This window comes from Cavia porcellus, unplaced genomic scaffold, assembly GCF_034190915.1.
Source record: "Cavia porcellus strain 051 isolate PalLab524CR breed Dunkin Hartley unplaced genomic scaffold, mCavPor4.1 scaffold_1, whole genome shotgun sequence".
Classification (NCBI taxonomy): domain Eukaryota; kingdom Metazoa; phylum Chordata; class Mammalia; order Rodentia; family Caviidae; genus Cavia; species Cavia porcellus.
In genome coordinates, this window is record NW_026947484.1 from 133,409,110 (window position 1) to 133,435,748 (window position 26,639).

The 26,639-nt window shown below is 36.4% G+C and overlaps 1 protein-coding gene across 2 annotated transcripts in view; it reads left to right on the forward strand.

Moving 5' to 3' along the window:
- Positions 1–26,639, forward strand: part of Lrig2 (leucine rich repeats and immunoglobulin like domains 2) — a 70,602-nt gene that overhangs the window by 11,343 nt on the left and 32,620 nt on the right. The window contains exons 2-11 of one of the 2 annotated variants that reach the window (XM_003479008.5): positions 13,911–13,976; positions 15,825–15,899; positions 16,217–16,351; positions 17,175–17,318; positions 17,441–17,584; positions 18,950–19,093; positions 19,301–19,444; positions 22,357–22,437; positions 22,952–23,023; positions 23,161–23,229. In XM_003479008.5, the coding sequence (XP_003479056.1) occupies positions 13,911–13,976; positions 15,825–15,899; positions 16,217–16,351; positions 17,175–17,318; positions 17,441–17,584; positions 18,950–19,093; positions 19,301–19,444; positions 22,357–22,437; positions 22,952–23,023; positions 23,161–23,229 (1,074 nt within the window). Of the gene's footprint in view, positions 1–13,910; positions 13,977–15,824; positions 15,900–16,074; positions 16,094–16,216; positions 16,352–17,174; positions 17,319–17,440; positions 17,585–18,949; positions 19,094–19,300; positions 19,445–22,356; positions 22,438–22,951; positions 23,024–23,160; positions 23,230–26,639 lie in introns of those variants that run through there. The other variant, XM_063255692.1, reaches the window with a different exon arrangement.

A 26,639-nucleotide genomic window follows, 5' to 3' on the forward strand; every position in this document is an offset into this window, starting at 1 on the left:
ACATAAAACAGTTATAAAGGGCCACGTATATGTTAATTATCCAAAAGTCAAACAGAAAAATATAGAAATAAAACATTTCTTCCTCTGCCCCTCCCACCCTACCTTTCTGTGTTTCAAATGGAGATTCATTTTATGGCCAGGCATGATGTTGCACACCTGTAACTCCAGCACCCAGTAGGCTTGGGCAGTATTGCTGTGAGCTCCACACCAGCCTGGGCAACATAGTGAGACCCTGTCTCAAAAGGTAAAACAAAAAGGATGATTCTGTGGACATTTTATATTGCTAATAAATAAGACTTAGTGGTATTCTGGTGACTCAGTGAAACTTTAGTTTATGATAATGTTATAAACTTCAAATGGTATCTTATAAACTTGAAAAATGTTTGGTTCACCACTTTGTACAGTGTAGAAGACAGTAGGAGTCAGATCTTTGTTGTCAAGTTTACTATAAAGTGAGAAAAGGCATAAAATTGAAGGAATCTTAGTGGAATATCCTTCGCCCATCAGACTTGGGGTATAGCATTAGACAGATTTTTAAACTAGTGTAGCAGTTTTCAGTCTGGCTGTACATTTGAGAGTTTGGCAAGATTTTTAAAAATCTCAATGTTTGGGCCTTTCCCTTCAGTGATTTTGATTTAATTGGCCTGGGATAAAATGTAAGCATCAGTAGAAATTATCAGTGTCCCTTATCTAAGTTACTTAGAATCAGAAATGTTTTGGCTGGTGTGATGATGTATTTCCATCACTTGGGAAGCAGATGGATTGTTCAAGGCCACCTGAACTATGTACAGCAAGACTATGTCTCAAAGGAAAAAAAAGAAAAAATGTTTCAGATTTTGGAATAGTCAAATATACGTAATGATATAGTTTGGAGATGGCATTTTCTTCTATACATTAAGTTCATTTATAATGCCATCTACATCTTATAACACATAGCTTGCAGATAATTTTATGTAGTATTTTTAGTGCACTTGTTTTGTATTACTGGAGAGTAAACCACAGCCTTGCACCTAGATGAATTACCAGCCCTTTTTAACTTTTTACATTTTGAGGTAGGGCCTTGTTAAGTCACTGAATTGCTCAGAATGGGCTTAACCATACAGTCATCCCTCCCCAGCTTCTCAGAGTGCTTGAGATTGTGGGTGGGTGCCATCATGTCCAGCTTTTTCCTGTATTTACTTGTGGTATGATGTCAGCACTCCAGAGTTTTGAATTTTGGAGCATTTTGGTTTTCAGGTTAGGGATGCTAGCCTGTGTTTTGAAATCCTCCCTGATTATGCTAATGTGCAGCAGTGGTAGGAAAGCACTGAACCAAAGTCATCACATGGTGCTAGGGATAAAACCTTGGGCCTTGTGCAGGCTAGGCAAGTGTCCTACTTAAACTATAAGTTCAGCCCAGGTTGCTACTATCAAATATTAATTTGGAGGTCTGTACTTTGCTTAATTGTTTAAGCTCCTTTATATATTGGAGGACCCATTTATGTTTATATAAATTAATGTCCTAATTATGTTTCATTGACAATAATTTGCATTTCTCAGTGTACAACATATACAGTCAACACAAGTAATCAGATAAATCACTTGACTTCATAATACTTGAAAATGTATTTCCCTCATCTTAGGTCTGTGACATTTTATACTGTTATTTAAAGATCCTTTTAGCCTAATGAAAAACTAGAATTTATCCAGTGGAAAAAAGATCACATCATTTTAAGAGCTTACCAAAAGTAAGGTTTTGTATGCTGTATTTTCTGTGCCAGAGTAAATGACTCAATGCATTTATTCTCTGTTATTTCAGTTTTGAAAAATGTTAGGATATTCAGATGATGCAGATAAAAATTAAAAGCAATTTAAATAATTATACCTATTCCAAATTATTAATTTCTTGTTTGGGATGAAAACCAGAAGACTGGAGGAGTTAACGTAAGTTTATCTTGTTATAAGCTAATTTTTTTTAAAGGTACATGTATTTTTTACCTCTGCTTCTTGTACTCTTCTCCAACCTTTAAAAAAAAAAAAAAGGAAACACTAATTAGGTCATTTATGACAAATGACTGCCAGAATAATGTGTAATGATTAAGATTTTTAAAGTTAAATTGTAAATAGTGCAACATTAGTGAAAGTTGATATAAATTGTAAATAAAAGCTTTTTAATTTTGGATTCTCTTATACAGTTTTTTTTTTTGTATATCTCTTTTCTTTTTTTTTTTTTTTTTTGGTCTTTTTTCCTTTCTGTTGGTACCAGGGATCGAACTCACGACTGCCTGCTTGCAAGGCAGGCACTTATGCCGCTGAGCTAAATCCCCAGCCCCTTTTTTTGTATATCTAATTCAAAGTCACTGTGACACTTTGCTTCTATAATGAAAATCTTCCCCTACAAAGCAAAAAGAGCATAGTAAACTCTCAGCATAAGTGTCCTTGCTTGAGAAGATAGTTGACTTGCTGCCAAGTTAAATTACATGGGCATTAAGGAATGATGACCTAATAACAGTGAAATAATAATGAAAAAAAAACCCATTTGATGCTCAGTTTTGTAATTAGACCTTTTAACCAATACTGTAAGCTACAAAATGATTTCAAGACCAGCCTGAACTACATAGCAAGACCTTGACTCAACCAAATATTCCGTAGAAAGAATTCTTTTTTCCTTTCTCTGTTTTTGGGGGTATGGGTGTTGCTGGGGATTGATTTCAGAGCCTTGTACCTGCTAGCTAAGTACCATTGAGCTACATCTCTGTCCTAGTAACTACTTAGATTTGTTAATTTTTTTTGTCTTGGAGGTATTAAGGATTTTTTTTTGTCTTTTTTGTTTTTTATCAGTACCAGGGATCAAACTCACAACCGCCTGCTTACAAGGCAGGTGCTTATGCTGCTGAGCTAAATTCCCAGCCCCAGAGGTATTAAGGATTAAACTCTAAGTCTAATACATGCTGCCAAGTGCCTTAGCACTGAGCCACACTCTTGCCCTTAGGAAGAATTGTAATCTCAGAAAAGTAAAAGAATTAAAGTGTTATTTACTGGCATGTTCTAGAAAGGTAGGGTTTTTTTTTTTTTTTTTGGTACTGGGATATTGAACTCATGACCTTGCACTTGCCAGGCAGGTGGTTACACAGCTGAGCTAAACCCCTAGCCCCTGCAATACAAATATGAATCCCAATAAGTTGACAAAATCGGTGGGAGACTTGTGATTGACACCATTCTTACAAAGCCAAACAAAACAGAATAAAGCCAATGAGAACAAACTAGTGTAAGTGACCCAATACAAAAACAACAATGGTTCACACTTCCAGGGGAACATGGCGACAGATAACCGCAGCCCCTGAGGCTCTATGAGTTGGCAGCTTAGAATCCAGGAATGGTGTGGTATGAGGAGTCCTAAGCAGGGGGAAATACACCCTGCTGACCCAGGAACGAACTAAGCTGAGAGAAACCAACTGGAAATGCAATCCTGATGCTATAACAGGAACAGATAAAATCTCAGCACGGAAGCTGGAACCCACACTTCTGAAAACCGCGATTTGAATTTCCTGCTGCTGCCGCTGCTGTGTCCCAATCAGAACAGCAGGAAGAGAGAGTGCGCGAAATCTTTGAAAGCGGGAATTGGTGAACCAAACAGAGTTGAGAGCGGGACTGGCAGGGAGCCCTGCATCGACCTGCAGTGAGTGAGAGGAATGGGGACCCTTTCATAGAGTAGGAGGCTCCAACAGAGGATATTCTGGGACCAGGCAGACTAGCCAGAACAGGACACTGCAGTGACTTTAATTGCATATTCCCCTCTCAAGCGGGATTGGTGGGGAATGCTTGGCCTGGATGATGCCACAGACTAAGACCCAGTAGCCCAAACCAGGTCCCAGTGCCTGGTGGTGCACCCTAGCAGTGAAGCCTTCAGTAGGTTGACCTGGAGAGGCGGGCCCAGCAGAGGCTACCAAGGTCTCTGTCTCCCTAGTACACTGCAGTGGGTGGGAACACCTAGACGACGGATTCAAACAAACTGTAACAGACGGAGAAAAAAAAACTGGGCCTCCTATATACGCTTGTATGGAAGGAACAAAAAGTATGGGAAGAGGGAGCAATAAGAAAGGGTCCTCAGTTCCCAATCCTGAGAACACTGATCCAAGAAAGGTAAATGCAAAGGAGAATGAAGACAGAAAACATGCAATATCAAACACGGCACCAATAGTCATAAAGCGATTATCTCCAGAGCCTCATAGACGAGTTCAAAAATGAAGTATTTAATGAAATAAAGCAAGAAATAAGTAGACTAGTTAGAGAAATGCTAAGCACCACCCAAGAAAAAACAGATGATGGAATGGAGGAACAGAAAAATAGGGGAGAATTGTTTGATGAAGAAAATAGAGAAGACATAGAATATGTGAACCAGGTTCAAAGAGATTACCAGGAAGCTAAAAACTCTATTGAAAGCTGGCATAACAGCTTGAAAGAAACTAAGGATAGATTATCTGAACTGGAGGACAGATTTTTAAGGTGGGAGTATGAAATGAAAAACTTCTTAAAAATAACAAGAAAACAAACAGCAATAATACAAAGGCTAGAAGATAATAAGAGGATCGATCTGTAATTTAAGAATTAACATAAAAGAAGAAGTAGGGACACAAACAAATGAACTACAAAAGCTATTTAGAGAAATAATCCAGGATAATTTCCCTAATTTAGCAAAAGGTAAAGATACTCAGATGTATGGGGCATACAGGACCCCAGCTACCTACCACCCAAACAGAGCTACCCCCAGGCAATATAATAATCAAAATTCCAGAAATCCAATATAAGAACAGAATATTAAAAGCCGTCAGAGACAAGAAACATCACTTACAAGGGAACACCCATCAGGATTACAGCAGACTTCTCGGCACAAACCATCAAATCATGAAGAGGATGGGGGGAAATAATTCAAGCTTTGAAAGATAATAACCTCCAGCCAAGATTGATATATCCTGCACAACTCTCCCTAGAAATTGATGGAAAAATAAGGTGCTTCCAGAATAAAGAGGGACTAGGGGAATTTGCAACCACCAATTCAACTCTACAGAGAATACTGCAGGATATTCTAAAAATGAAAAATACCAAGATTCCAGAAACAGTTGCAGAGAGGCCACAATGAATGGAGCAGAAAGCAAAATGAAGACAAACTGACAACAAATGACAAAAAAAGAGCTCAACAGAACTGAGGCAGATGAGGTTGGATGGTAGGAACAACTATTTTGGAGAAAACAAGACATCATAATAGGTAGTGTTGATTTAATACCATCTTATTTTGAAGTCCCATCAAGCTTTTGTACTTCAGTCTCCATTGGTCTTAACATGTTGTATCTTATTGGATTTTATTATATGTGGTAATATAAACAAAAACTTATAGACAGGGAGATTATACAGAAACCATTGTTCATTTTCTGCTAGTTGATTCTAAATACCCTGTAATACTGTCATTCTCTTAAACGGTTTTACATTGTCTCGATATGTTTGATGCTATAGTATATGAAGTTACACTCAAAGATTTCAAGGAAAGAGACACTATGGTAACTACTTTTATGTTGGGATTATCTTGTGGTGAAACACTATTTTGCTTAATCGGTTATGTTTTGATCTGTGCTGTTTATGTTCTGTCCTCTTTTATCTCAATCTCCTTTTTTAATTTTTTTTCATTTTAATTAAGGGAAAAATAAATAAAAAGCAGTATATATTATAGTAACCCACTCTGATTTCCTATTAACTTGATTTGAAACCCTGTATTGCTCTCACCATCTTGTTTTGACTGATTTTCCTCTATTCGGTTTTGCTTGATAGTACCAAGTGTGAAAGTATAGGCAACAACTATGAAGACAATAAGATTCATTATGATGCCCTTTCTGGTTGATTATTATCTTCTTTTGAAGTCCTGTAATGTTGCCAGTGTTTTGATTTTATTGGTTTTGTTCTTTACTGTTTTGTTCAATTTTATTATAACTGATGATATAGGCAATTCTTTTTAAGATAACAAGAGGCATTATGGTAACCATTGTTGATCATCTTGTATTTTGTTTTTACATTATGTATTATGTCCATCCTTTTGATTTGACTGACTCTGTTTTGTTATGTCACATTTGGTTTTACTCTCTTCAAAAAAAAAGTAATAAGAACTGTGGGAGTAATAAAACCCAAAATGTGTAATTGTCATTGTACAAAAGAGAGGAAAAGAAAGTGCTCTAAAGGACATAACTGCATGTATATTTAAGTGTGTAAGATAGGTAACCATATTACAGAGTTTTATTGGATCATTGAACTGTTTGCAGTCTCACTGTTTGAATGTCCACTTTATATGCTTTAATTTTGTAACTTGAACAACTATTTCTAAGATGACAATATGTCATCTATTAACTAGTGATTTCCTACTGTTTATTTTTCTGAAATTCTGTATAACTTGTATCCTTTTCTATTTTTTTTTTCTTTTTTCTCCTTAAATAAAATGAGCAAAAAACAACAGTGGTTCAAAACAATACAAAATAAACAGTGGTTACCATAATTCCTCGTCTTCAAAATAGCTGCAGATACCTTCAGACATAGTAGAAATCAAACAAAATAGAACAGAATAGAACCAATAAAAACAAAACAATGTAATAAAAGTCTTCAAGACAATAGTAAATCCAAAATGGCTATCATATTTTGCTATCTTTGAAATGACTGCCCTGCCATGGTATATAACAAAATCAAACAAAACAACACAATAAAACCTAACCAACAAAACAATGGAAATGATACAAGAGAACAAAACAAGACAGTAGGGAATTTACAGTGACGGCCATCTTCAGAAGGAGATCCCCCATAGATGCCACACTGCATACCATCATCCTCTGAATAGGTAATTAGACCACTAGCCCTAAACCTATAAAGTTAGTGAAAACCAAAACACCACAAACATCAAATTGCATTTCACCTCAGTACCTGTCTTTGCAGCCTATGTTTCTCTAGATCACCCTGTTGCTTGGCAGGGTGATGGTGGCTCTTCTTGTTTCCCAGCCCATGGTAGCGGTGGCAGCCTGTGCATGGCGCTGGTTCCCAGGGATGGCTTGCTTCTTCAGTACTTTTGTAAATTAACATACCAGTTAATTCAGTTAGTTGAAGGTTTATAGCAGAAGTGGATTATCATCCTAGATCATAATCCTATTTCAAATCTCGTATTAAAATGACTTACGTTTACATATGCTAAGTATTTTATTTATATTTCTTTAATTTTCTTTATGTTTATAGATTCTTTTAGTTTTTTAATTTTCAATCCAATAAAGTTATTACTGATATTGTCATTTTATGATAGAAGAAACTGAAATGCAGAGCGGTTAAATGACTGGCCGATAGTCCCAGAAGCAGGCATACAAAACCTGTTTTTTTGTTGTTGAGGTATTTTTTTATTCTTGGAAATTGAACCCAGGACTTTTGCACTGAGATACATTCTCAACCCCTTTTATTTTGAGGCAGGATTTTGCTAAGTTTTCAGGCTGAGCTCCAACTTGTACTTCCTGTTTGCAAAAGTACTGGAATTACAGACATGTACTACCATGTCCAGCTGCAAAGATGTTTTTGTTTTTGTTTTCTTTTTGAGACAGGGTCACAATTCAGGCTGGCCTTGAACTTACTTTGTAGCCCAGGCTGGTCTTGAACTTGCAAAATCTTCCTGCCTCAGTCTCCTGAGTGCTAGGATCACAGACAGGTGTGCACCACCACATTTGGCTTATATTCTTAAATGTATCTGTAGAATTATTTTTATTGTATTGTTTTATTCTGCAGTTAAAAAGTATTTTTAATCATACCCAAGGAAAGATGGGAAACAGAGCTCAAGGCTTGCACTTAAGACCACTCAGCCATCCCAACACTCCCAAGGGAAGATAATGGAAAAAAATATGTCCCTTATTCTTTGTTTTTTTTTTTTTTTTTTTTTTTTGGTATCAGATTGAACTCACGACCTTCCACTTGCCAGGCAGGTACTTGTGCTGCTGAGCTAAATCCCCAGCCCTGTGTCCCTTATTTAAATGAATGTTTCCATTTTCCTGCTATCTTTAGCTTTTTGAGGTCACATAAAAGATACTGTACATTGTATTTCAAATTAGTAGTACAATACAAATGAAGGGTAAAAAAGTTTAGTGTGGAGTATTATTATGCTAGTGTGGTTTTTTTATTTTCAGAGGAGAACCATTATGTCTCATGCTATCATACATCTTATTTATGCTGAAGATACTTCAGGTATTTGTACTTTAACCATGAAGCAAAAATGCTGCTAGGAATCTTATTCATAGAGGAGACTCTTACTCAGATCTCATTTAGTGCTAATTCAGATAGTGCGTTGGTGGTTTGTAGATTTCTGATTAGAAGCAACAAATTTGAAAATGTAAGCAGGCCATTACAGACAGAAAGGCTGACAGTTCCAAGAAGTGGGAGTGTAAAGCTGTTAATGGCAAAGGAAAAGCAAACCTATAAAAGAAGACAGAATTTTAAGTTACTTTGAAATTCTTGTGTTTAGGTCATACCCCAGGAATATCAGATCATGGTATATGAAATCATATAGCATGCTAATTAATTATAATAGTAACCTTTAGTATTTTTCAAAATAAATGATGCTAGCTATATTTTTAAAAGATAAGGGTTTCCATTTATAGAAGATGACATTTTAAGTGAAACATGGCCATACCTAAAATGTTAGCTGTAATATTTTTGTATCTTCTAACTTTGTAGCAGATATCTCTATCAGAGGTTTTTGCTGTTCAAGTTCCCTTGGCCTTTTAATGTTACAGATTCTGGAGAAAGCAAATTGTTGATGATTCAGATGTGTGGTTATGTGCCTGTGTGGAAGAAAACCCCTGCATCTCTGCAGCCAGGACCTCTTTGCAATTAGCTTGTGGAACTTGATTTGCTCCTCAAGCTGTTGCAATTGCTCTGTACATTCTATAAATAATTTATACCCTGAGGATACTGCATGACTACATTAATGGCACCTCTGGCTCCACATGATATTAAGAACTTTAATAATTTATCATTTATTACAGCTGTATCCCTATAGATTAGAATGAGTAGGAGCTGAGTTTACAACACTGAGGTAAAGCCGTCTCTGAAACCTTTACTCCATAATTGTCATATTCATAAATACTCAAATATTCGTGGTATTAGGAAATAAAGGAAAGTTCTTAAGTACATTTTGGGGATATTTCGAGAGAAAATACTTCAAAAAATACAGAAACAAAAGATAAACTGTATCTTTAGTTTATGCAAAATAAATGGAATTAATGCTTGAACATAGGGAAGAATAGTGAGAAACTTCAACTTTTAAAAGCTATTCAATTCCCTTTTCTCCAGTCCTGGGGATTAAACAACCCAGGCCACTCTCCTACTGTGCTTTATATACCCTCCACCCTTATTTAACTTTGGGACAGAGTTGCTGAGTTGCCCAGGCTATTCTTGAACTTGTCATCCTGCCTCAGCCTCCTTAGTAGCTGGGATAACTAGTGTGTACCGTCATGTCTGATTTAAATTCTTAATCTAAGAAACTTCAAATTTCAGTAAATTGACACTTCTTTTTAAAAAGAGAAACTGAAGCTGGGCATAGTGGTGTGTGCCTATAGTCCCAGATATTTGGGAGGCTGAAGTGGAAATACTAAACCCATGAATTAATATTAAACCCATCTCAAGATCAGCTTGTGTAACATGGTGAGACTACATATTAAAAAATAGAAAATGCAGCTTAGTTTATCCATTTTCAGTGAAAGGGAAGAGTCAGATTGATGTTTGTTTTAGTGTTGCAGTGACTCTGAAAAATAGAGAAGGATTACTTTTTTTTTTTTAATCTTTTTTGAGATAGGGTCTTGCTATGCAGTTCAGGCTGGCCTTTAGCTCACTTTGTAGCCCAGGCTGGTCTTGAACTCACAACGATCCTCCCATCTCAGCCTCCCAAATGCTGGGGTTACAGGCGTGAGCCACCACGCCTGTGCGAGAAGGATTACTAAGGTTGACATATTTGTAACCCTAGCACTTAACACAGTATCTTCTACACAATTCAGTAAGTGTTCATTTTATGAATCTTGTTGATCATTTCAGTCCATAAAATTCTAGTTAGATACCTGCTATTTTAGTAATAACTATGATGATATGTATGCTAGTTGCTTTTTATGGTAGTACCATGTTGGGAGTGTATTTCAATTCATCTTTCCTGTTATTCAGTCTCCTTCAATGTAGGAGTTTTTGAGGAGGTTTTGTGGGATCTGACACATGAGGCTGTATATATATATATATATATATATATATATATATATACTTTTTTTTTTTTTTTTTTTTTTTTTGTATCAGGGATTGAACTCGCGACCTCGCACTTAGCAGGCAGATGCTTTTACTGCTGAGCTATATCCTTGGTCCCTCAAACATATATTAAGATAGTATTAGGTTACATCGCGGGTCCAAAGTATTTCAAGTATCTTTTGTGCTCCCATGAATATCACGCTTATAATTTCTTCAAAGATAGAAAAAATTATTCTTTCCCCAGGCAGAGACTGGGCAGTTTTCACTCATTCTATGAAGTTTTTATGATACATAAATTAAGTTTAATTTTATTGCTTTAGATTTATTTAATAATTATTTCCTGTAAAAATCATTATCGGTATTTGTGCCCCTGCCTCCCAAGGGATCAAACCCATGACATTATGCATGCTAGGCAAGAGCTCTGCCACCAAGTTAACCCCGACTCCAATCAATAGGTCGCTCAAACACTCATGAGCTTGTGTTCCCTCTCACCCTCTCCCTTTTTTTCCCTCTTCTCCCTTTCCTTTTTGTCCTCTTCTTTTTCTGTATTAGGGATTGAACCCAGGTCCACTTTTATGCCAGGCAAGTACTGCTGAACTGTAACCCCAACCCTATTCATTTTAAAATAGGAGCTCCCTAGATTGCCCTGGCTTTGAATTTGCAGTCCATCTCCCTCAGCTTCCCTAATAGCTGGGAGTAGGAGGGATCACAAGCATGCACCTCATGCTATTTACCATATGTTAATTATGAGTTAATACCCATGGAAGAACTCTTGGGGATGAGTACAGTCAAGAGTTATACTGCTAGAGGTATGTAGGGGTCAAAAGGGCATTATGAATATTTATAATAGGTATGCACCACCAGGCCCAACTTAAATTTTTAACTCAGAATTTTTTTTTTGAGACAGGGTCTCACTATGCAGTTCAAGCTGGCCTTGAGCTCACTTTGTAGCCCAAGCTGGTCTCGAACTTGCAACGATCCTCCTGCCTCAGCCTCACGAGTACTGGGATTACAGGCATGTGCCATTACGCCCGGCTCTTTAACTCAGAATTTTTAAGATTTCTTTTGGTGGTGCTGGAGATCGAATTCAAGGCCTTGTGCATGCAAAAGCTCTACCACTGAGCCACATCCCCAGCGCTCTAGAATTTATGATTAAATTGAAAATGATTGTGATTAAGATGAAATCCCTGAATCTGTAAGAGGGGAAAATGCTAAATTTTATGAGTTAATGAAATATAGAATTAGATCATACTGTGCTAGCCTGCTACCCAGATGTTATTAGCTCTTTATTTAGGATAAAAACAATAAAACCAATCAAAACAAACCAGTGTGATACAGGACTTCAAGACATTATGAAATCAACAGTAGTTAACCATAATGCCTTTTGTTGTCTTCAGAATGGCTGCAGATAACTTCAGACACAGTAAAAATCAAGCAGAATGGAATAGAATAGAAACAATAAAAACAAGACAAAGGACTTCAAAACAAGTCAATAGTAAATTCAAAATTGGTACCATAATGTATCTTGCTGACTTTGAAATAGCTGCTCCTGCCATTAGATTTAACATAATCAAACAAAAGAGAATAAACCCCAACCCAACAAAACAATGGAAATGATATAGGACCTGAAAACAAGACCATAGCGAATCAATAATACCTACAACCTGCAGGAGATCCCCCCTAGATGTCACACTGCATACCACTATCCTGTGAACCTATGATCAGGCCACTGGCCATAGATCTGCAAAGTCAGTGGAACACTAGAGCACCACAGACACTCAATTTCATTTTGCCTCAATAGCTACCATTACAGCCTGTGTTTCTCTGGATCAGCCTGTTACTTATGTGGTGGTGGAGGAGGGATTGGTATTTCTTGTTTGCCAGCCTCTGTGCCAGAAAGGGCTGGGATCTGGCTGTCCACAGACTGGCAGCAGCCTGTGCGTAGTGCTGGTTCCCAAATGGGGCTTGCTTGCTGGAGTGCCCTTGTTAGCTCAACCCCCAGTCCGCAAATGGCACTGACTCACAAGGAAGGGCTTGGGTCTGGCTGTTCCCAGTCTAGCAGTGGCCCGCACATGGCACTGGTTCCCAGACTGACTTGCTTCCTGGTGTGGCCCTTGTTCTGTCTCCCAGATGTTATTAGCTCTTGATTTGCCAGTCAGTGAGTTGCAAGCAGAATATGGAATATCTACTTAAAATGAAGCAATTGAATTTCTGCTACAGTTGAAATGCTATGAAACAACAACAAAACTTTCTGTGAAATTCTGTGTGTTTAGTAGCAAGAGAGGGTTTTGTGTGTGTGTGTGTGTGTGCGCGCGCGCGCTCATGCTACAGATAGAATTCAGTCTTTGCACGTTTTAATATGCCTTGTCATTGTGTTATACTCCTAGTCCTAAATGTAAGACTTTTTAACCATTGAGCTGCATCCCCAGGTCCAATATAAGATTTTTATGTGGAACAAATTTATGTTACTCTCCTTATGTTTCCCAACACACCCTTTCATTCATGAGTATCTTTGAACTGCTGCCTCATCCTATACATCTTGAATAAAGACTTCAGAGCTGTTGTGGGAAAGTGGTAGTTTAATGCAGCCTTAATTATGTCATGTGTAAATTAAGCTCTTAAATGAAAGTGGTTAGGTTTTACAGATGGGCAGGCATGAATCTAGCTGAGAACAAATTGTTTTGCTATGATAGAGACATCATTCAAACCTGCACGCATCTGTCAACTCCCTGTGGTGGCACAGTGATATAAATTGATCTGTATTGCTTCTCTGGGTTGCCTCTATTGTTGACCATATTGTAACATATCTTGAATAGACAGCTCATTGTATTGGTTTCCATCTCAGCCTTGTAAAGATCACCAGGAAGTATCAGTGTGAATTTTTCTTTAGCCTATTCAAGTATTTCAACTCATGACTAACCTCAGCAGACTCTCCTGTATTTTATAAACTGCTTGCCAGAAGTGAGCTGGAACTTTGAGTTTGTGAGTTCCTTACTAGGTTTGTGACCTTGGATCAACAGATTATTAATCTCTCTGTGCCTGTTGCCATAGTGGGAAAGTGAGGATTATAAAAGCGCCTTGTAAAGTACTTTTTGTGTGAATTTAGCCAGCTAATATAAGTAAAAGCTAATGTACATATAATGTATAGAGGAGACTATCTGACACAATAAATTAGTTACTATTGTTGTCATTATTAACATAATTTAGGATGAGATTAATTTCCCTTTGCTAAAGCTATAAAAGATACTGGTGTACTTCAATTTTTAATATAGATGCCCTGTATTTTGATTTATAAAATCTACCTTCAGATTTATTTACAGCTAATGTAATACTATAATCAGTACAAGAAATGAAAAAAAACAGACTCTCTGCCATGGTGCACTGGGGTTCTTCCACGGTAGCTAAGAAACTTAAGGTTAAGTGAAAAACAGGTGAAATAATGTATAAATTCTACCTTTTTTAGGTAAAGATTTACTCAGTGTAGCATAAAGTATCTGGAAGACTACACAAGACATAGTATAGATTTAAAGAAACAGTATACAGTATTTTTGGTTGTTGTTGGGAAGGGAAACTGGCTGGAAGCAAGGGTGGGAAAAGTTCACTTTCCACATTAAGAGTGATATTTTGTCCTTCTTTAGGGATTTGAGTCATAATCGGTTATCTAACTGGAACATCAGCTTGGAATCACAAACATTACAGGAAGTGTAAGTTATTTTTATTTTTTTAATACTGTTTGAAGTGATTTAGTATATTGTGAATTGGGGATATTCAATCCAGGGATGCTTCAAAACATTGAAGAAAAAATTAAATTGTTTAAAAACCTAAACTGTTATCTTTGGCTTAATTATCACAAAGTCTCTGGGCATGATTATTTCAAGCAAACTGTTGAAATATTATTCTGCTTCCTGGGGGCTAAAAGTAAGATTTCTTCCTTCAGAATAAATATGTTTTGTATTTTTTTTGGCCAAGTTTTCAGCCAGTAAAACTACCTTGTGTAAACTCTGTCAATGTCTTGATGTGTCATGTAAGATCGAAGCATCATGTTTAAAGTAAGTTTATATGAAAGGATATTTTGGATATGATTTGAGAATATGGTGTTGATATAATCCAATTTTTTTTTTTTTTGGTACTGGGGATTGAACTCATGACCTTGCACTTGTCAGGTAGGTATTGTGCCACTGAGCTAAATCCCTGGCTATAATTCAGTTTTCTTAACTGATGTGTTCATATACCAATATAAATATATATATTTTAATGAAATATATATTTGGAATTGTGAAAGAATTTTCAAAAATTATGCATACATATACATATGTACTACTAGAGATTGTACCTAGGTCTTTTTACTGAGCTGTATTTTCAGCCCTTTCATATTTATTTTGATGCAGGATTTCCCTAACTTGCCATCTCTTCCCTCAGCCTCCCAGAAGGACAAGAATACTTGATGTCAAACTATTGCATTGTGATGTTCCCAATTATTTGTGGGCACAATTATTTGTGGGACATAGACCTTCTTCCCTCTTTACTAAACACTGAGAACCTTCAGGTCTCTTTTTTCCTTAATTCTTTGTTGGTAGGACTAATTTGTTCATGTTCTTGTCCCTGCATTTTTTCTCATAGAACCCAAGTACATGCTCTTAATTTGTTATGGAACTGAATAAACAGTTGACAAGTTTGTTAGGTGAATGAGTAGGTGCCAAGTAAAGACAAAAAGGTGCTTTACTGGGCGACACATGAGCTTTATTGGGTAGACTTTGGTTGTTTTTTTTTTTTTTTTTGGCTCCAGAATTGCATAGATTTTGCAACTGTGATTGGTTTCTTAGAGACAGTATACTTTAGTTTCTTATTTGTAGTCTAGATTGTTGAGGTTACTCTGTGATTTAAAAATGGTTAATGAATTGTAATTGTATTCGATTTCTTCCATAATCATTTGAGACAGTCTGTTAAAGGGTCTGCTGGGAGCCAAGGATTTAGCTCAGTGGCATAAGCACCTCGCTGGCAAGCACAAGGTCTTGAGTTCAATTCCCAGTACCAAAAAAAAAGGGGGGGGGGCGGGGCTGGGAATAGATGTGACATGTCATGTCATGTTATGAGTTTGATCTCCGGATGGACAAATTTTTCATCTGTGGTCCTAAACAACATTCCTTCACTTTGAATAGCTTTAGTGTGTGTGTATGTGTGTATGTGTGTGTGTGTGTGTCTGTGTGTCTGTGTGTGTCTGCACACTTGAGCACAGGTAGAGAGATTGAGATGTGGATGAACTCCTTTTAGGGACTCGAATTAACTGTCTTCAATTTTTCTGGAGCTACAGTTACTTAATGTGCAAAATATTTCCTGTCCTTTCTTATATTGATATCAGTAGTAGATCAACACTATGGAAAGGTTTATTAAAATCTCTAATTTCTCATTTTTATCTTAGTCTAACTCTTTCTGAATAATAGACGTTTTCAAACTTAGCACCTACCCTAAAGAATACATATTAGCCAGAAACCAGAATATAAGAGGTAGCATGTCCTTCTTTAAGTTTTAAATATGTTTTTCCTCTGGCCTAGGAAAATGAATTACAATGAATTAACAGAAATTCCATATTTTGGAGAACCAACATCTAATATTACTCTGCTTTCACTGTAAGTAATTGAGATTTCAGATCTTTCTTTTTTTTTTTTTTTTTTTTTTGCCACTCTCAGAACCTCTAAATAAAGTTTTGTTTTTTTTTTATTGGTACTGGGGATCGAACTCACGACTGTCTGCTTGCAAGGCAGGTGCTTATGCCGCTGTGCTATATCCCCAGCCCTCAGATCTTTCACTTAAATTAGGAATAGTATGTATATTTTTTCTTTCTTTTGTTTTTTTAGTGCCCATATTGTTAATTTTGATTATTTAGCATTATTGTGGCCAGGCATGGATTACTGGCAGCTATTTCAATATAATCTTTGTTTTGTAGAGTCCATAATTTAATCCCAGAAATAAATGCAGAGGCATTCCAGTTTTATTCTGCTCTTGAGAGTTTAGATCTCAGCTCCAATATAATATCAGAAATTAAGACATCTTCATTTCCTCGAATGCAGCTTAAATACCTGTAAGTAAAGTTTACTTTAAATTGTATTTTTATTACTCATTGTTATTCCTGCACCCGCCCTGTACCCCCAAATGTCTGTATTTGTTGTGATTTTGGAATGCATAAGTGAAATAAACCTGGAGTTGGGTTTTTGGGGATGTTATTGCCCACTTTCTCCTCAAAAGAAAGAATATATTAGAGGATAATTTTTGAGGACTTTTTTTTTTCACTATCAAAATCTCAGGTGTTTATTTACAGAAACTAACAAATTGATTTTAAAATTCATGTGGGACACAACCCAGAATAGACAAAATGATTTGTAAACAGAACAAAGTTACAGAACTCACACATTCTAAATTCAAAACTTACTACAAAGCTATGATAATCAAGACAGTGTAGTATTGGCATAAAGATAGACATGTAGAACAATGAAATGAAATATAAAAAGTTCAAAAATAAAATATTTATGATCAGTTGTTTTTTAACAAATGTGTCAAGACCATTCATGAGGAAACAGCAGTTTTTTTCAAAAAACTAATGTTTGTGCAACTAGATATACATATACCAAAGAATGAAACTAGATCCCTAAAGCGTATGATATACAGTGGATCAAAGACCATATTATAAGAACTAAAAGAAATTTTTTGGGACTTCATTGTAGATTTTTTTTAAGCACTTCCCCACTGAAGTATATTTTAGCCCTATAATAACTAAATTTGTAGGTGAAAAAACAAAGCAGTTAAATGATTTGTAAAATTGTGTGTAGTTAAGTATAGAGCTGGGCTTTAGTAGAATTTTTATTTTCCTAAATATTTCTCTTTTGCTGTTATCTTGCTCGTCTTAGGAATTTGAGTAATAATAGGATAACTACCTTGGAAGCTGGTTGCTTTGATAATTTATCAAGTTCCTTATTAATGGTAAAGTTAAACCGGAACCGAATTAGTATGATCCCACCTAAGATCTTCAAGCTGCCTCACCTCCAATTCTTGTGAGTAACTAAATAAATTGATTACAAGAAAATAGTTTCTCCTTACAGTGTTTTTTTCTTTTTAATTATTGTTAGAGCATTTGAGTAGACTAGTTTTCTGATTGTAAAACTTTTTGTTTAAGGGAGCTTAAAAGAAACAGAATTAAAATTGTGGAGGGCCTTACATTCCAAGGTCTTGACTCCTTAAGATCTTTAAAAATGCAGCGGAATGGAATTAGCAAACTTAAAGATGGAGCATTTTTTGGCTTGAATAACATGGAAGAACTGTAAGTACTAGTAACTTGTCTTAATCCCTTTCTCCTTCCTGGAACAAAAGGCTCAGGGTTTTTAGTGGATTTAGTTACACAGTCAGGTGGCTCCAAGATAGGAAGGGTATTGTGGAAGGGTCTGGGGAGGGAAAGCTGCTCACATGGCAGCCAGGAAGGGGCCCCAGGGAGAAGAGAGGAGAGAAGGAGAACTAAGGAGGAGAGGAGTAGGGAGGGCCATACTCTTCTAGGTCACACCCCTAGTGACCAACCCTTTCTGACCAGGCCAGGGCCCACTACACCCTTTCTGACCAGGCTCCTTTAACTACACATTTAGTTTGGAATTCATCCATTGATAGGTTAATCCTAGTAAGTATAACACCTCATGATTCACTTGCTTTCCAAACACATAGGGCTTTTGGGGGACATTCTATATCTCAGCCATCACAAAACTAGAGGGAGATTATTAGCAAAGCAGTCTGTCTGGAACTTTTCAATGCCAGATGGATAGGACAGCTGCTTAATTTCACAGAAGTGCATTAGTTCTTTCTCTAGTCACAAAGCTTTTTTTGGGGGAAGGCTGGAGATTGAACTTGGGGCCTTGTACCTGCTAACTACCCTCTCTGCCACTGAATTAAGCCTGCAACTTTCACATGTATCTTTTTTTTTCTCAGCACAGTGATGCGTGGATCAAATAGTTTTAACTTTTTTTTTTTTGTCTTTTTCTTTTTTTTATCGGTACCAGGGATTGAACTCATGACCACATACTTGCAAGGCAGGCGCTTATGCTGCTGAGCTAAATCCCCAGCCCCTACATGTATCTTTTAATTTCTGTTAGTCACCCGGTATTTGGGTTGTCATTCACACAAACTTCTCAGATGAAAATTATTAGAATTTATCCAGAAGAGGAGTATTATACCACTTGCCATGTTGATTTGGGAGGGGTGATGCTTTAGATAGTCTTACTATGTAAACATTAAGACATATATATATGTATATATATATATATATACACATATATATATATATATATACATATATATATATATATATATATATATATATTTTTTTTTTTTTTTTTTGTCTTTTTGTCTTTTTGAGACCGGGTCTCTCTATGCAGTTCAGGCTGGCCTTGAGCTCACTTTGTAGCCTAGGCTGGCCTTGAACTCGAAATGATCTTCTTGTCTCAGCCTCCAGAGTGTTGGGATTATAAGTATGAGCTACCACGCCCACCTAAGATACAAATATTTATCAAATGAAATGGATCACTTTGGTTGAGCAAAGATATGTGGGTCTCTGAGAAATGTATAACGAAGATTTGAAACTGCTTGCCATTGAAATGCTTCATTTTGAAATACTTTTTCATCTCATTCTCTAATTCTACAGGGAACTAGAACACAATAACCTTACACGAGTGAATAAGGGGTGGTTATATGGCTTGCGAATGTTACAGCAGCTGTATGTGAGCCAGAATGCTATTGAAAAAATCAGCCCTGATGCATGGGAGTTCTGCCAAAGACTATCTGAACTGTAAGTGTTGGGTAGTGTTTCATCAGAGGCTGAGATTAGAGTAGGTTGGAATAAATCATTCCTATGACTAGTAATGAATGAGATATGTTGTCCCTCTTTCCTAGAAGTTTTATTAGAAGCTTTAAGTTAATCATGTAAATATAATAAATATTTAAGTTGACCCAAAAACATAATGAATTCCTTACCTTCCGTATTTCCTGTTTTTAGTGATTTGTCCTATAACCAGCTGACCCGCCTGGATGAATCTGCCTTTGTGGGTCTCAGTTTACTGGAGAGACTGAATTTAGGAGACAACAGAGTCACTCATATTGCTGATGGTGTGTTTAGGTTTCTTTCTAATCTTCAGACATTGTAAGTGTATCCTTTTATTTTTTGTTTGTTTGTTTGTTTGTTTTCTTGCTCTGCTAGTGGTTGAGCCAGGGCCTTGTACATGTGAGGCAAGTGCAACTGAGCTACAGCCCAGCCCCAGTGTGTAACTTTATTATGGTAATGCTGTTGCCTTGTGCCTCAGGGCAAGACAGTTGTACTTGTTTATATCCCATAAATAAAAATCTTAGGCCTAAAGTAGGCACTTTCTGGGTTTTTTTTTTTGAGACCAACCCTTGGTATATAGCCTCTTGAATGCTAGGATTACTCATTTTTTATTTTAATTATGACTTAGTGACATAAACAGTAAGGACTGCCTTATTTTGCCAGCTGTATGAAATACAGCTGATAGTGTCAAGAATGCAATAATGGACCAGAGATATAGCTCAGTGGCATAAGTGCCTGCCTGGCAAGTACAAGGTCCTAAGTTCGATTCCCAGTACCAAAACAATAACAACAAAAAAATGCAGTAATTTTCTTGCTTCTGGTCTTGACAGTGTACCAGAACAATTATCATTCAAAAGGATGTAGGAGATGTAGTGGGAGCAGCTGTGTTCACTATTAATAGTTTGCTACCTGACTTTGGAAAGAAACTGATACTTATTAGGTGATATGTACCAGGTGCTTTCAAGTACTGGGATGGTACTATTTCTTTTCCTACTAGGTTGAGGTTTAGGAGAGTAAAATAATTTCTTGGGTTTTTTGTTTTTGCTTTGTTTTTGAGATAGGGACTCTGCTATACTGTTCAGGTTGGCCTTGAGCTCACTTTGTAGCCCACTCTGATCTCGAATTTAAAACGATCCTCCTGCCTTGACCTCTGCAGTGCTGTGGTTACAGGCATGTACCACTATACCCAGTTTAAAATAATTTCTTAAAGGCACATACCTTATAATAGTGTTTGGATCAGGATTGTAATCTAAATGTTTGATACAAATGCTAAGGTGCATTTTATACCATCAGATAAACAAAATTACTTTAGCTCTTCCTGATCATCATTTTCTTTGTTTCTTCACTTATGATTAGATAGATGGTTGTTAAAGGCAATTTTAACTGTAAAATCCTGTGGTTTGTAAATTGAATATTTTGCCCAGTCATGGAATATAATTTTATTGAAAGTTGAAGAGGTTTTAAATACTAGCAGTTCCAAATATGAAGCAAAATGAGAGGAAAGAAAGAAATAGTTAACAGAATTTGTAAATTTGTCTATTAATTTTTGTAATATTAGAAATTGAACTCAGAGCCTTCTCACTGAGCTACATTCCCACACCTTTTAAAGTTTTTTGTTTAACCTGGGCATAGTGACACACACCTGTAATCCCAGTATTTGGGAGGCTGAGGTAGGAGGATCACCAGGAGTTCAAGACCACCCTGAACTATATAGCGAGACTCTGTCTCTCAAAAAACATTTTTTTTGCTTTGTTTTAATTTTGAGACAGGATCTTGTAAGTGACTGGGCACAAACTTGTGTTTCTCCTGTGTCAGCTTCCCAGCATGCTGACATTACAGGAGTATGCCACCATGCCTGGCTAAATTTGTAGATTTTAATGGCTCCTTAGTAAGAAACTTGGTAGTCATCAGGTTCATAATTGATAAATGGTTTCAGAAAAGAGGTAGTCTCCCAACTTTGGTACCTAACCAATGAGAAGGAAACATGTATCTGTATACACATAAGTGTATGTTTTGATTTTTCTTTTAGCTTTCTTCAGATTTGGCCTTGAAAAATTAAAAAGTCATCCTCTTCTTTCTACATCATCAGGTGAAACTAAATCAGTGCAAACTCAGAAACTACATCAGAATTTGCTGCAGCCTTTTGACAGTTGAAGGGATGGCAAGCAGGTTTTTTCAGTATACCCTAAACTGCTTATTACTTTTAGAATTAAAGTTTAGGAAAGTATCTAAGGAAGTAAATAGTTGTTTAATATCATAGAAGTAAGGCAGAATTAGGATCAGAGTTGAAACTCTGGCGCTAGCCCAGTACTCTTGTAAGAGTAAACACATCTTTTACTGGCTTTGTGAGTGACTTCTGCTTATGCCCTGCGGTGGAGGAGGGAAGTTCTGAAGTGACAAACTGCTGGTAGTTATTCCTTCATAAAATAAACTGTAAGCTTTCACTTCAGGGAAAGATAGCTCAGCAAAAAGAGGGATTTCCTGCTTCCTTACTGTTACTGACATGACGTTATGTATGTTTTACAAAGAGAAAAGCTTTGCATTTTATTATTAGATGGCTTAAGGAAACAAAAGTGATTAAATATTTTTAACTTGTGTTTCTTCCATCAGTACATGATGTGGTACAATTGCATTTCCTCTGAGAATGGAACAGTGGATTTTAAATGATCCACACTTTCTCTTTTAAAGAAGATACAGTGACTACTCTAACACATGGGTGTATCATTTTTGCTTCCCAGGAGGCTTTTTTAATTGCTTTTGAGCTGTGAAGCTTTGTATTGGTATTACTCTTTGTCAGCCATTTTAAGGGCCCAGAGGGAAGCTTGGATAACCTGAAATCCCATTAGTGTGAAATCAGATTGTAATCTTTATCTCCTATATTTTGAAACCCTTTTTCTTTCTGAAGGGACTTGTCTGTAATTTTTAATAATGCTAACAAAATCAAATGTCAACTGGGAAGATTGATACTCCTAGCAGGTTGCTTAATTTATTTATTAAGGCTAGTTTAAATCTTTGCTTACAAGAAGCAGTTTTTCCATATTTATTACAAAGCTTAAAAATTCTTTTTTTTTTAAAGGGGAATTGAGTCTTCATAAGTAATTTAAAATACTTCATAAGTAATTTAAAATAAGGTTCAAAATTAGCATGTGTACATGGCATTGCCATACTGGATGTGCTTGATGGTATGATGGTGGTGTTGATTAACATCTCTTTCTTTGACGTTTTTTTAGAGACTTAAGAAACAATGAAATTTCATGGGCCATAGAAGATGCTAGTGAAGCCTTTACTGGACTTACAAGTCTCACTAAATTGTGTGTATTCATAATGATTGTGTATATCTACAAAGGTATATTTTCAAGACCAGTTGTAAACATGATAAGATTGTTTATTTGATACAGCCAAAAAGTTGGAAGTGTTTTGACCCATTTTCTTTAATGAAGGAGCTTTGTTGTTTATCAGTGGTTTGTTGTTAGTAGGACACTTTTTATTGGTAAAACACTCCTATGGGTTCTAAGAGAGAAGTTACAGAGTCTTTTGTTAAGAAGAGAAAAAAAGAGGAATTTAACTCAGTTTATCTCAGTTTATTAGTGGTCAGACTGGTTGTTCACTGAGCTCCAACACCATAGTAGAAGCCTTTATGCTGTTCTTTACATTGATTAGTAAGTTCTTCAGTTTATAGCATTCTTAGAAATGAATGTTCTTATCAATTATAATCTAAAAAATCAATTATACCCCAGTAAACATGATAGAAGTACATAAAAAAACACTTTAAGCTTATTTTTTCCTTTTATAGGTGAAAGTTTAATGAATTTATTTTTATTTCAGAATCTTACAAGGAAACCAGATTAAGTCAATTACAAAGAAAGCATTCGTTGGTCTTGAATCTCTTGAGCATCTGTAAGTACTTTACATAGATTTTCACTGTATAAATAATCTCTGCTGTTAGCCGAGGTTGTTACAAGCATAAAAAAAGTGTTTATGTGACTTAGCTGGGAAGAAGGTGACTAGTAATGTTCCATTTCTCTTCATTTCAGAGATTTGAACAACAATGCTATAATGTCTATCCAAGAAAATGCTTTTTCTCATACTCACTTGAAAGAACTGTAAGTAACTTACATTTTCTCTTTTTTTGATACCAGATCACTGTGTGTGCTTTTGTGCTTGTATTGTGATGAAGGTGACCCAGATGTTTCTAGAAGTATGCAGTTTAGGCAGAAAAGAAAACAATCTATTAATATTTCAGTGATATTAGTGACTGACTGAAATTTTAAAATATCAAACATTGATAATGTAGTTCTAGTGCACATGTTTAGGAAACCTTAGCACTTCTGCCGATGCTTTACATATATGCTATTTCTTTTTCCCCCCTCTTCTCTGTTGCTTTTTGGACCATCACAGTGGCACGTGTGCACAGCCAGCTGTTCATTATGATTGGAAACTAAAATGTTGCTAAGATTATCAGAAATGTGTTCCCAGGTCTTACCCTTTGGATGGGTTAAACTTTAGGTATCATCTGTGATTTTTTGTTTTTAGTTTGTGAATTGATCTAGAACTTTCAATATAAGTATCAAAGAGAATGTCTCTAGTCTATTCAAACTGCCAAATTGTTGAAGAACAGTTAGTACTTGTAATAGAAAAAAGGTATTTTTTGTGGTGGTGGGCTTTCAACCCAGCGTCTTTCCCCTGAGCTATATCCCTAGCCTGTTATTTTGGTTTTGTTTTAATTTTTGAAACAGGGTCTTGCTAAGTCACTGAGTTATTTAGGCTAGGCTCAAACTGGGAAATCCTCCTGTTTCAGCCTCCTAGATCGCTGAGCGTATAGGCATTTGCAGCCATGCCTGACAAAAATATGTAATTTTTTACCTTTTAAAAACTCGATTTTTACTGTTATTATTACTGTTATTATTACTGTTATTATTTTGTCATAGTTTTTAAAACCACTGATCTAATAGTTAGAAATTTTAAAAACTGCTTTATACCATAGATAATCTGAGATGCACTGGACATGTGTTAGATTTTAAACTGCCTAGATTCAAATCCGTGCTCCTGGGGCTGGGAATTTAGCTCAGCAGCATAAGTGCCTGCCTGGCAAGCCTGTGGTCATGAGTTCGATCCCTGGTACCGGTAAAAATACAAAAATACAAAAAAATACAAATCCTTGCTCCTTCCCTTAGAGTGTAACAATGGGCAGATTGTTTAGCCTGAGACTCAATGTTTTCTATCAAATGAGAATAACAGCTCCTTCAAGATTATATGCTGGTAAACATAAGATAATTTGTTTATTGAAAGTTATTGTCTACTATCTGAGGTACTGTCCTAAATGCTAAAAATGCAAGAATAAACAAGATAAAGTTTTGTAGCATATAACAGTAAATTCTAAGGAAGTTGGATAATAGGCAGATATAGGATCTCTTATCAGGTAATATGTTTTCTAAAGAAAAGTAAAACCAGGTCAGAGGTATAGAGTGACAGGAATTACTATTTTAGATACAGTATTGAGAAGAGACTCTCCTGAAATTACAGCCTTTGAATAAAGACCTTACTGAAATGAAGTGGCAAAGCATGTGAATATTGGGTAAAGAATGAGATGTAGTCAGAGTTAAGCAGGAGTCAGAGCGTGTGAAGCCAAGTAAGCCATGAGGAATTAGATACTTTGGTTTGATTTGGTTTGGTTTTTCTGTCTTTTGTTTTTCTTAAATCATTAGGAAACTTGGAGTGTTTGAGAAAATGCTGTGCATGGCACATAGCAAAAGTTGAATACTATTAACTATAAAAATGGAAATGTTGGCTGGGGGTTTAGCTCGGCAGAGTAAGTGCCTGCTTGGCAAACGTGAGGTTGTGAGTTCAAACCCTGGCACCCCCCCCCCCCGAAAAAAAGTTATAAAAGCCATTATCAGTATTTTCTGCTAGTTTGTTTTGTAGCACTGGACTAGGGATTGTACTCAGGGCCTCATGCACGCTAGGCAAGCACTCTACTGCTGAGCTACATTCTTAGCCTTTTGCTAGACTGACTGATTTTTAATTTTTATTTTTTGTTTTTTGAGACAGGGTCTTACTCTTCAGTTCAGGCTGGCCTTGAACTTAATTTGTAACCCAGCCTGGCCTCAAACTTGTAGCAATCCTCTTGTGTCATCTGCCAGATTGTTTTGTCTTTTAAATTATGATTTTCTGGGTGTTTTTTTGTTTTTGTTTTTTTTTTTTTTTTTTTTGTCTTTTTTGTTGTTGTTGTTTTGTTTTTAGTTTTTTGTTCCAGGGATCAGACTCAATCTCATGCTTGCCAGGCATGCACTTGTACCGTTGATCTATATCCCTGGCATCTACTAGATTTTTAAAATGCTTTTTCTATGGAATGAGGAGGTCTCTTGAAATATTTTGAGGAATTTCTTTGAGCCTTGGTTTATGTGTAAGGACACATAATTTACTGCAAATTGGTTGTACATTTGTTTGTTTATTTACTTATTTTGGTAGTGATAACCTGAGGACCAGCAAGAAAATTTTAATTGTTGCTACAAGAACCCAATTCAACATTAATTTAGATATAGGTGAAAGTAAATATTGTAGTTTTAATCTTTAGTGATTTGTGTAGTAGTTTGGGAGTTGGGACAGATTCCTTGCTTGACCAGATCTTATGCTCTTGACTTCCTGGGCCTCTGTCACCTTTTTGTAAAACAGTATTACCAACTGCTAAACCAATTTAGTAGGAACTCTCATGTGGATGTTTGGGTACCCTCAGGATATGCTCATGTTTCTCAGTTCAGGTTCCTAGGTACATACCACTCACCAGGTGATGTCTGCACATCCTGGCCTGTCTTCAGGAAGAATCCTCTTAGGTTGATTTGGGCAGAATCCTCCTTAGTGTAATTTTCTGTCCACTGATCCTCACCTTCTCCATGGCTATAAATTTCTACTTGGCCAATTCTGTATTTGTGCTTGAGCCAAATTTCTCTGCCATTGCAAAATTTCATTGCAGTGGTTTCTACACTGAATGAGATGGTCTTGAATCAAGTCTGTCTTATCATGGTTTAACAAATATCTTTGAATAATTTTTCTTTAACAGTTAGGTTCCTGTGGCTTGGATCCAATCAGATTCATCATTGGACCCCCAGACTTCTCACCCAGGACCCCAAGTGTACACCTTTGAAGACTTTGTCTTCACTCCTGACTGATTGATGGGGGATCCAATGGTGAGTCAGACTGGTGAACCATTGCTCTGACAAATGTCCATTGAAGCTGATAAGGAAAGATTTGATTCCTAATATTATGACTATACTTTCTGGAGCTAGGATAGAGTACCAGGCTTCTTTTGAGAGGTACTTTCTAGCTGGAAGAATTCTCCCTGGGCTTTATTCCTGAATGCACAGTAGTCTCGTACTCTCTGCGCTGAATGTATGTCCTGTCACCGTTTGAGTCTTTTCTGTTAACTCTGCTAGACTCTGTTTCTCCCACTGGAACTGCGGTTACCTTAAACCTGTTTTGAACTCCTGGTGACTACATGTTCTGCTAACTTTTTTTT